At 56.2% G+C, this 11,583-nt stretch overlaps 1 protein-coding gene across 1 annotated transcript; it reads right to left on the bottom strand.

Moving 5' to 3' along the window:
- Positions 1–2,466: 2,466 nt before the first annotated feature.
- On the bottom strand, positions 2,467–9,653 carry LOC144730276 (monocyte to macrophage differentiation factor-like). Its single transcript, XM_078610953.1, has 7 exons — positions 8,726–9,653; positions 6,320–6,401; positions 5,624–5,784; positions 5,111–5,185; positions 4,173–4,274; positions 2,938–3,007; positions 2,467–2,665 (listed from the first exon to the last, which is right to left on the bottom strand). Exons 1-7 carry the CDS (start codon positions 8,821–8,823, stop codon positions 2,480–2,482), a joined length of 774 nt encoding a protein of 257 aa, XP_078467079.1. The 5' UTR covers positions 8,824–9,653; the 3' UTR covers positions 2,467–2,479.
- Between the last annotated feature and the right edge of the window lie 1,930 nt (positions 9,654–11,583).

The raw sequence follows: 11,583 nt of genomic DNA, 5'->3' as shown, positions 1-11,583 counted from the left end.
GAGAGCCTCGCTAACGAGACAACGAGAGCATTACATTCAGGGCGGTCGCGGAACCAGAAGGACAGGAGGGGTGGCAATGGTGAGATCCCAAAATAAATATCTTTTATACTCTGTGATTCTTTCGGTAAAGTCACGTAGGTAGAACATTTTTTTGAAAAATAATTGTGATATATTATTTTATATTTTATTTTTCTACCTACGTGACTTGCAGCTCACGAAAGCTTCAAATCAAGAATAAGCATCTTTTATTGATATTTATTTTCACTATTTTGGACCATCGATATTGTATTTATAGGAAGAACAAAAAAATCTCAGTTTGGGAATCTCTCACCCTCCTCCCCACCCCCTCCCCCCCCCGACTGGGAAGTTTCTAAAGCCACCTCCAAGTCACTGCCCATGAGCCCAGGCCAGATATTAGAATTTGTCGGGACCGCCCGAGGTGGCGTCACTTTCACAATTCCAGTAACCAGGTAAAGCGAGTGAGCTGATGTAAAAAAATCGGTGCCACTAAAGTTTCTGCGATATGAGGTGGTACCGATTTTTTACGGACTATCAGGGCTGCTGCAACACATTTCCATCCGTTCCACGTACATAACCAATAAATACAATTATACCCTAAGTTGTGCACATTTAACTTACACGTATTAAGCCGGATAATACAGTTTAACCGTAGCACCCATTGGTTTTGGTATATATTTTTTTGGTTGCGTCTTCCATCTACGAACACCAGCACCCTGCCATCGCTGGCGAACGAGGAATGCGCTTCTCGGCACAGCTTTCGGTGGCTTCCTGGCCAAAACACTCAGCCAAAAATACTCAACTAAACCCAAAATGGGAATGTGACGATCACCATTGAACAATAATCACACAGCGGTTTCGTTTGATAGCGTAAATATTCCTCTAGTGCGTTTCGGAAACGCGCGTTCGTTCAGCTGTTCGCTCACGTTTAACAAATTCGCAGCACCCGCTGCAACATGTCGGTGATGGGAGTTCTCACCGATCACGGTTCGGGCCGAATGAACCGACAAAAAAAACTGGCCGATCTGCGTGGGAAATGTGAATCGGTAAAAGTGGAACACCAACTCAACTATCAAGCTACACCAGGGCACCAACAGCCTCCTTCCCACCAAGGTGGATTTCACCACCTTGCCACGTTGGTACACCGAGTTTCAGAAACCTGCAACAACGCTTTTCCACTGCCACCATCAGAGCCGGGTCAGAACGGCACCCTCTGGGGATATTTGCCGACAGCCGAGGCAGAAATCTATAACCGCAACACGCCAGCCTCACAAGCTGGTTTGAGGGGGGCCAAGCAGGGCCAGGCGGCGTGTCAAAAGTCAACCCACGTACTTCTTAACCCTTTCTCGTTCCGAGATGTCTGCAGGTTGCAGGGTGGGTGGGTGTCCCGTTCCCCGCTTAATTCTCGGAATAAGCAAGGAGCTCAGCGTTAATTTAATTTAGAGAGGCGCAGTAGCGCCGCTGTTTTTGAAGACGTTGTTACTCACCGCAGAGAACTGTCGCGACAAGACCGCCAGCGCTCTACGATAGCCGGCGCCAAACTGTGCCACACGCCCTCCCGCATGGCCTTGTGGGAGCCTCGATACCGATAAAAGTATTAAGACTTCAGTTTTTATTCCGGTTTCCGACGTACGTCATCGGAACGGAATCGTTCGTGTACGTACATCGTTGTCGGAACGGGAAAGGGTTAACTCGTGACGCCAACGTCGCACGGTCGTTGCGTGTTGACGTCGGCGGCGCGGTTCCAGCACGGCTCGGTTGTGCAGTGGAAAAAGGTTACGGGAGTTCTTTCTAGACGGGGTATACGTGGTTGGGAGGTGGGTGATCATGATGATGATGATGATGTTGGGCAGCCACGCGGAGAAGAAGCTTCTTCAATGTAACTATCTGCATTCCACCGTGAAGACCCACCCAACTGCCCGCCTGCCCGCCCGCAGGTCCACCCGCTCGCTCGCGTAACAATCGTTAGTGTCTCAATATTAGGTTGTGTTGCGTTAAACTAAGACCCATATCAAACGCGGAGGGCCGTTTAGCGATGATTGTCAGTCTGTTCCACCAGCAGCAATCGGTTCAAGCAAGGCCAACTCTGCCGACGAGTTCGTGAATGTCGAATCCAGCCCAAAGTTTTGCTCGTGTTGAACCAACGTTTCTGAAAGTTACGCCTTCACCGGACCCAGCAGTGTGGCTCATGGGATGTAAAAAAAAACTTTCGGATAAAAAAATTCTAATTAAGTGGTGGAACAGACATGAGAAGGAGGAGTGTTGTGTACGTATTTAACTTGTTAATCTCTCTCTTGTCCTCCCCGTACGTACGTCCCTTGAAACTTCGTTCGCACCGTACGTAGCCAACCGTTCTAATCACCCCCCACGGCTTGCTGCCCCCCCCCACGCCCACCCCCCAAGAGTCACCCCCCCTCCTGCCACCCCCACCACCCCCCGCGGCTCCCCCCCCGCCTCCCCCTCACACCCGCAAGGGCATGTAGAGGTACCGGAAGATGGCGTAGTAGTGGATGGTGGCAGCCAAGGCCACAAACAGGTGCCAGATGGCGTGAGCGAAAGGCACGCGGCCGTCGCTCTTGAAGAAGATGACTCCGAAGATGTAGAGGGCTCCGCCGATCGCCACCTCGGAAAGGCCTTCCCTGTTGGGCTGAGCGGCGCATCGCACGGGAGAGAGGGAAAACAATTATATAGAATAATAATTAAAAATACGTAAACACGTTAATCACGTGCCGTGTAGAAAGGCAAAGAACCCCACCCACCTCGTCCCCCCCCCCCCGCCCCTACTTCTTTCTTCCCCGTATACGCCTTTAAGATTTTTGTTCTTATAATAATTTTAAAAATATAAACACGTTAATCACGTGCGGGGCTGCGGGCGTAAACAAACGACCTTCAAATCGAACTTGCGATCTGTGCGCTTACCATTGAAACGATGGCGAGAGCCGGAGAGATGCCCATGGTGAGGTAGAACACCAGCTCGATCAGCTTATACCTGCAACGAAGGAAGAGGGGCGGGCACGTGTCAGGCCGCGTGGGCCACGTGGGGGGGGGGGGGGGGGGGGTGAGGCGTTCACGTGGTGGCGGTGACAGAGCCGGGGGGGGGGGGGCGAGGCGTGCCGACGCGCCGTGCAAAGTTGCCGCAGCGGCGCAAGGCGAGGGGTCACGTGACGCGAGAGCGACTCCGGGATTGGATCCCGAAGTCACTGACGCGGCCACAAACGGAGAAAAGAATCGGAATCTTTTATTTAGACTCGAGGGGTCAGAACGTCACAATAACAAACGATGCGAAAACACGATAGCAGTGCAAAGTATAGGAAAGGTAAGAAAAAAAAATCACTTTACAAATTTCCAAATTAAACTAAACTATTTTATTTTACCAAGCAATAAGCTATTCGCTTCTTATTCAGAAGCGACCTGGCCGCTAATGATCGCTCAACAAAGTGGCCTTATCATCATCGTGTGGACAATTTAAAGCAGCAGCCAAACACTCTAAACGCACATCGATTCTAAATGTGGAAGGAAAAACCAGAGGACCCGGAGAAAAATCCACGCGACCACCAGGAAAGAAAGAGAGAGACACGCAAACTCCAAATATACAGCAGCAGGCGTCAGGATCAAACCCACGACCTACCTGGCGTGTTAGTTAAACATCTCGCCACCGCGGCGCCCCGTGAGTCACCGCCATGTAATCATTTTTCATATGATAACTTCATTATCTCGCGATATCAGTTTCCCATATCTCCGCACCATCGTATTGACGATCCCCGATTGTGCCGTGTTTGAACTTCGCCCCATTCCCGGTACGAATGAAATCATTCTTTTAACCGCCGCTCGCCCGACGGGAGGCTGCCGTAAGCCCCTCCCCCCCCGAGCGCGCAAAAAAAATCATCCGGTTGCGGCGCGTCGCCGTCGAGTTTCACTCGCCAAAGACGGACGAGCTTTTGCGCTCCGCGACAAGCCACGGCTGTCGGGACGTCACGTGACAACCCCGAGACGTCGCTCGAGCCGTCGCGCCCGAGTGCGATACGGGGAAACAAAGCGGTGGCGGCGGTGGCGGTCGCAGCGGCGGCGGCGGGTGGCGGCTGCCGCACACCCAATCACTCTGCGGAGTAGGGGGGGTGGGGGGGGGTGGGGGGGGGTGGGGGGTGTAAACGCACCGACCGTGGAACATGAAGACGAAGAGTGCCCCCGAGCATGCCATGAGCCACACGACCCAGCGCATGTGAGAGGCCCACGGGCCCAGCTCACGCAGGAAGAGCCTGCGCAGGAGACGGACAGAGAGAGAGGGAGAACGGAGCGCAAGCGTGAAGGGGTGGCACACACGCACCGCTGCGAAGCGAAAGATCCACTCCTACCCCACCCCTCCCCCCCCCCCCCGTGTAAGACCAGACAGACTGGTCGGGGCAAGTGCCGTTTAGCGAGCAGCAACCTCTGAAGGCCGGGGCGCGTTCGTATGGTGCTGGCCACCCAAGCCCCGCTCGTGTGCCGTGCCGGCCTTCATCGGCGCAACTCGCTAAACAGCACTTGCCCCAACAGCCTGTAGAAGGCTATATACGGGGGAATCTTCGTCTTTGTACGTTAAACTTCTTTCGCGCCGTACGCAGCCACCCATGCTAGCTGGAGGCGCGCCACGGTACACAAAGGGGCGGGTGGCCAGCACCACGCCCGGACGCCTTTGTCTCCCGAGTGGAGGTGTTCACACACCGGACCAGGTAACTCGTTTGAGTCGACCGAGGGGAGGGGGAGAAGGCCTCGGGGGGGGGGGGGGGGGACCGGCTCGGATACAATCGTCACCGACGTTGGCCGTCAGCGTGAACGGAATCAGAATCTGTATTTAGACTGCAAGGGGGAATCCGATGAGCTATGAAGCTCTTTCACGCAGATGTCCAGTGCGGGCGGGTCACAGTGCAGTGCCAACCGCCGCACCACCGCTCCCGTGGGCAATTCACACACGGACGTGCGAAGACATTGGGGCAGTGGAACAAGAGATATATACACGTTTGAGTGTGCAACACAGGAGGCGGGAGGGGGGGGGGCACGAGGGGTGGGGGGGAGGGGGCGTGGGGAGCGGGGGGGGGTAACCGAGTGCACCCACCAGGGCGTGTAGGAGGCGGCGGTGAAGAGGTAGATGGCGACACGGTCACAGATGTGGAAGCAGTACTCCGTTGAGCTGCGGTGGGGCGGGGGGGGGGGGACAGCGCAGCGGTGAGCGGAGTCGAGTGTGCGGCGAGCGGTGAGGCCTCCATGGCCACGCGGCATTCCACATGACGCGCCGCCGCTACAACACCCCCCCCCCCCCCCCCCCCCCGTTATAACGCAATCGACGACGAACTACTTTCTTGAGCTGCGCGGCTGAGCGGAGTGATACACGGTACGCAAAATGATATTACTTACGGGGAAAGAAATTCAACTCTAGCCGGGCATCATAATAACGATCGAGATGATGAGATGGCGACGTAAGGCGCTTTCAAGAAGCCGCACCGTGAATAGTGACAGATGACCACGCAGCCTGGCATGGTCCTGTATCACTGGTGGGCACCGGCGGGGACCGGCTGGAACCGGTGTGGACTGGCAGGGAACCAGCAGGGCACCGGCGGCGCCGACTCACTGGAAGTGCCGCCCCTTCCAGGCGTAGATGTGGTAGATGGTGGACACGATGAAGAGGCCGCAGAGGCCCAGACCGTACACCCACGCCGTCACCTGCTCCAGACGCTCGTCCGAGAGGCGGTGCAGTACGGCGCTGCCCACGATGCTCGGCAAGATCCACAGCTGAGCGGCGAGATCCACGGCGGGGCAGAGAGAGGGACGGGAGGGAGGGGTGACAACGACGACACGAGGTGGGAAGAATAATCTTCATCTTATTTGAAACCACGGTAGCGAGATGTTAAAGACCTCGCCTGGTATACAGAAGGTTGCGGATTCGATCCCAACCCTGACTGCATGTTCTCCCCTTGGTCGTGTCGATTTTCCTCCGGGATTCGTCCGCTTTTTCCATCCACATTTAGAATCAACGTGCGCATTTGGCTGCCGTACATTTGCAGCAGTTGCACCGCCTGCACGCTCGCCAGAGGTCGCAATGGAGTACCCGATACCCGTACCCTACCCGATACCCGGCTACCCGTACCCGGCCGGGTATGGGTACCCATTTGCGACCCTGGTGCGGCCTGGGACGGGTACGGGTAAGGAATCAAAACCCGTTTGCGACCTCTGACGCTCGCCAGCTGCACTGCGGCGGGTGTAGAATAAGGTGGAGGGATGGTGAGGGATGGTGGGGGGAGGTGGGGGGGGTGGGTGTGCTACTCACGGCGTGGGTCGCGCAGTTGGCGGCGTGCTCGTACTCCGTGGGCTGGTAGCGGCAGTTCGGCGGCGGTCGGTGGTTCATGAACCTGCACGGCCAACACGGGCAACACGGGCAACACGAGCAACGCGTTGGTCCTGGTGGTGCAGCGGTCAGCGCGCTGCGCCGCGCTACGAACCCGCCAGCGACCCGAGTTCGATTCCCGCCTTCGCGGCCAACACCGGTGACGATTATCTGAACCGGTGATTATCTGAACCGGTCCCGGACCTCCCGTGGGTCATCTCAGCCTCAAATGAGTACCTGGCAGCGGTGTGTAAACATCGCCCCCAGGTGAGCCCCGGGTGAGTCCCGGGTGTGCCTGTGAATTTTCGGAATTCTAAAAAAGAACCTCACTATTGGCTCGCATGCAAGGACAGACGAACTGCAAGATCCAAACCATGTCCATTCTTGAGAACTTGCTTTTTGTGTGTTCGTTTATCGTCCTTCCCCCGCCCCTCCGATTCGCACGGCTTGCTGCGTACGGTACGAAAAGGAGTTCAACACGCATACATACAACTCTCCTCCGTGCCGTTCAGTGGCCGATCCAGCCCCCGCCATCCCCAACTCCTCCTCCCCCGCTACCCCATCTCTCTCCCTCTCCATCGGTCACCGCGTAGCGAGAGCCGCAAGAAGGCCCGTCAGACACCACCTCCGGCCTTCCCAATTCCCATCGGTCGAGCGTGCGCAGTTGGGGGTGTAGGTCAAACGTCCGCCGCACGGCGTTTCCCACGCCACGCACAGCCGCTGGCTGGTTCAGTGAAGCCACTATCGCCTGCGGTGCACACATTCGGCTGCTCGCGGAGTCGCTCATGCGTCCATTCAGTTTCTGCAAAGCTCTTCACGGCAGGAGAATTACTAGGTTCACTGACGATGTTGGGAAGAGGGGGGGAGGTCCGTGTACAATACATGTGCAGCGGTTAGCAATGTGTACCCTTGGAGCATGCCCTCTCTCCGAGTGAAACTAATTCAATCCACGTGACCTCGTTTTCCAGGGTACGAATTATTTTTCTATTATATATATGACCACAATCTGGGCCAATATTTAAGCCAGATTTCCAGCTGTCTAAAGCGATGAAGAACACCATTAGGGTTAGATGTTCAACAATCACTCACAACAGGTCTATGCGTATCAGATGTGTGTGCCGTGTGTCGTCATAGGTCGACTTAGCCTCAAACGAGTACCTGGTGCGGTGTGTGAACAATGGCCACTGGGGAGACAAAGGCAGTCGGGAGGCCGTGGTTCTGGCCACTAATCCTCTCGTCTACCGTGGAGACCATCACATACCTGTCAACCCCTTATCAGTGCTCCTACCTTATTACAGACCAACTCTCACCTTTTTGGTCACCCTGTGCCCCCTTATAAATCTCCACGTTTATCCTACAAAGTCCCATCACAAGGGTAGAAACACAAACAAAGACAAACTTTATTTTTGCCCGTATTGAAACGGCTGTACGCCGTATGGACCTGAAAACTCAATTTCCCTGGACAAGAATACGGGGTAAACGGTATGGGTTGACAGGTATGACCATCATAGGTGCTCGCGAAAGAGCACTTGCCCAGAAACTATGTTACGGCTACACGGGGGATCTTTGTCTTGTACTAACAGTACAAGACAACGTTCGTCATAAAGTGCCGGCGGTCCCATCACAGCGCTGGTGCCAGGCTAGGTGTTGGCAGGTCACGGGATAAGCTCTGCACAGGGAACACCACCACCAGTACACCACCACCAGTACACCACCACCAGTACACCACCACCACCACACCACCACCAGTACACCACCACCAGTACACCACCACCACCAGTACACCACCACCACCACACCACCACCAACACACCACCACCACACCACCACCACCAGTACACCACCACCACCACCAGCAGTACACCACCACCACCACCAGCAGTACACCACCACCCCCAGCACACCACCCCCAGCACACCACCCCCAGCACACCACCAGCACACCACCACCACCAGTACCAGTACACCACCAGTACACCACCACCACCAGTACACCACCAGTACACCACCAGTACACCACCAGTACACCACCAGTACACCACCACCACCACCAGCACACCACCACCAGCACACCACCATCACCAGCACACCACCACCAATACACCACCACCACCAGCACCAATACACCACCACCAGTACACCACCACCAGTACACCACCACCAGTACACCACCACCAGTACACCACCACCACCAGCACACCACCACCACCACACCACAACCAGTACACCACCACCACCAGCACACCACCACACCACCGCCACCACCAGTACACCACCACCACCACCAGCACACCACCACCACCACCAGTACACCACCACCACCAGCACACCACCACCACCACCACCTTACCTGTGCCTGTTGTGGACCAGCTCGTGGTAGACCTTCATCATGAGCGCCACGCACGTGTGGAGGCGACCTCCCTTCTTATTCCCTCGGGCGCTGTCCATCGCCAAACCCACCAGCACGCTCCCAATCGCCGAATCTCGTGCTCTGTCCCCTCGTCTTCGTCAACAACGCTGCTGCTGGTGCTGCTGGTGCTGGTGGTGCTGGTGGTGCTGGTGGTGGATGCGCTCCTCCGTGCGTCCGTCCGTCACGCGAGCCTAACGCAAATCCGTGACCACCACCGGCCACAACCACCGGCCACAACCACCAACAACAATCACCGACCGACCGCCCAGTGAGTGCGGTGGCGACTTGGGATGTCACAAACGAGCCGGCGATGTGGCCACGCTGCTTTCTCGGTGGCTTCGCGTTCAGACCTCCACCACCACCACACCACGGCTACCACGCCGCCACCACTACCACCCACCACCACTACCGCGGCTACTACCACCACTACCACGCCACCACCACTACCACGCCACCACCACTACCACGCCACCACTACCACCACCACTACCACGGCTACCACGCCACCACTACCACCACGCCAGCACCACTACCACGCCACCACTACCACGCCACCACCACTACCACCACCACTACCACGCCACCACTACTACCACGGCTACCACCACCACCACGCCACCACTACCACGCCCCCACTACCACGGCTACCACGCCACCACTACCACGCCACCACCACTACCACGGCTACCACCACCACCACGCCCCCACTACCACGGCTACCACGCCACCACTACCACACCACCACTACCACTCTCCACCCCGCGAAGGTCGCCCCTTTTATCGGCTGTCGCCCGCGGGAGTTGAACGCAACAGTTGCGCTCGCTCGAGCCGAGGGGGCGCGCGTCCAGCCGGTAATGGCTGGAAGCCGCGCGTGGAGGTGGTGGGGGGTGGTGGGGGGGGGAGGTGGTGGGGGGAGGGGTGCACGGAGAGGCGCCGTGTGATTGGCTGAGGACGTTGGGGGGGGGGGTGGGGCATGGTGGAGTGCTTCTCATGTATTCTATTATTTAATTTAATTTATTATTTTATCTTTAGACGTGACTTAACCGAAAGAACCAAATAATAATTCCTGCAGTCACGAAAGTTCTAAAATTAAGATTGCTTCTCATTTCCTCCGCTCCGGGGATTTAACCCCGCCCACAAACTCCACCTCCTCGCTCCCTGCCGCTCTCTCTCTCTCCATCATTCCTTCCCTCCACATCTCATTCATTGCCTCCCTATCTCATTCCCTCCCTATCTCATTCCCTCCCTCCCTCATTCCCTCCCTCCCTATCTCATTCCTCCCTATCTCATTCCTCCCTTCTCTCCCTCCCTGCCTCTCCATCATTCCCTCCCTATCTCATTCCCTCCCTTTCTCATTCCCTCCCTCCCTATCTCATTCCTCCCTCCTTCTCTCCCTCCCTGCCTCTCTCTCTCTCCATCATTCCCTCCCTCCCTATCTCATTCCCTCCCTCCCTCCCTATCTCATTCCTCCCTCCTTCTCTCCCTCCCTGCCACTCTATCTCCATCATTCCTTGCCTCCCTATCTCATTCCCTCCCTCCCTGTCTCTCTCCATCATTCCTTGCCTCCCTATCTCATTCCCTCCCTCCCTATCTCTCTCTCCATCATTCCTTCCCTTCTTATCTCATTCCCTCCCTCCCTGTCTCTCTCCATCATTCCATGCCTCCCTATCTCATTCCCTCCCTCCCTATCTCATTCCCTCCCTCCCACTCCCCCTCCCTGTCTCTCTCCTCCATCATTCCTCGCCTCCCTATCTCATTCCCTCCCTCCTCCCCCAGTAGCCCATCCACGTTGTGTTCATCATTCAGTCCGTGCCCAGCACTGTCGCTATTTCTTCTCAGAATCCCAATCCTCATTACGGACACATCCCATGTGGAGCTGCGACACTCATTGAAGGCCACTCACCCAAGTTGACCCATCCACGCATCCACTGCCCCCCTGTGTGTGTAGACGATGCTGGTGCGGACAATCTACAACAATAACCTCATAGTTTGTTTTAAAATAGGTATATAAATCATCTCTCTCTCTCTACACACACACACGCGCGCACATATACTGTATGTATAGCCAACAATCCTCTGATCTGGCAACATTGACCCAGTGAACACGCCATCCACGATGCAAGACACGAGGCCATCACACCGCAATAAAACATACACAAAGATCCCCCGTGTAGCCTGTAACAGACTGTTGGGGCAAGTGCTGTCAGCGAGTGTCACCTATGAAGGCCACCGCTCAGCGCACGCACAACAACAACAAACAACAGCAGCAATTCGAGTAACTGTGTCAAATGTCACTCGTCAGAGAAACGCACCCGCCCTGATACCTCGTGACCGCCTCGCCACCAATCACTTGCCAGGCACGTGGCTTCGACGATGGCGCGATTCGCCTTCTGGAACAACACCGGGTGACTGGTGGAGCCATTCATTGGTAGGGGGGGGGGGAGCGGTGGCGCAGCGGTTAGCGCTACGCTGCGCTATGAACCTGGGTAACCCGGGTTCGATTCCCGCTTCACGGCCAACACCGGTGACGATTATCTGAACCGGTCCCGGGCATCCCCTAGGTCGACTCGGCCTCAAATTAGTACCTGGTGTGGTGTGTAAACGTCGCCACTGGGGAGACAAAGGCGGTCGGGCGTGGTGCTGGCCACCCACCCCCTCGTGTACCGTTCCGGGCTTCATAGGTGCTCGCTAACAGCACTTGCCCCCACAGTCTGTTAAGGCTATACGGGGGATCTTTGTCTTTGGTGGGGGAGATGACCCAGGGGAGGAGGGTTGAGGAGTTGGGGTTGCCACCTGTC

Source organism: Lampetra planeri, chromosome 35, assembly GCF_965212315.1.
Source record: "Lampetra planeri chromosome 35, kcLamPlan1.2.h2, whole genome shotgun sequence".
In the NCBI taxonomy this organism is placed as follows: domain Eukaryota; kingdom Metazoa; phylum Chordata; class Hyperoartia; order Petromyzontiformes; family Petromyzontidae; genus Lampetra; species Lampetra planeri.
The sequence above is the reverse complement of the archived record's forward strand: the minus strand, read 5'-3'. Positions and strand labels throughout refer to the sequence as shown.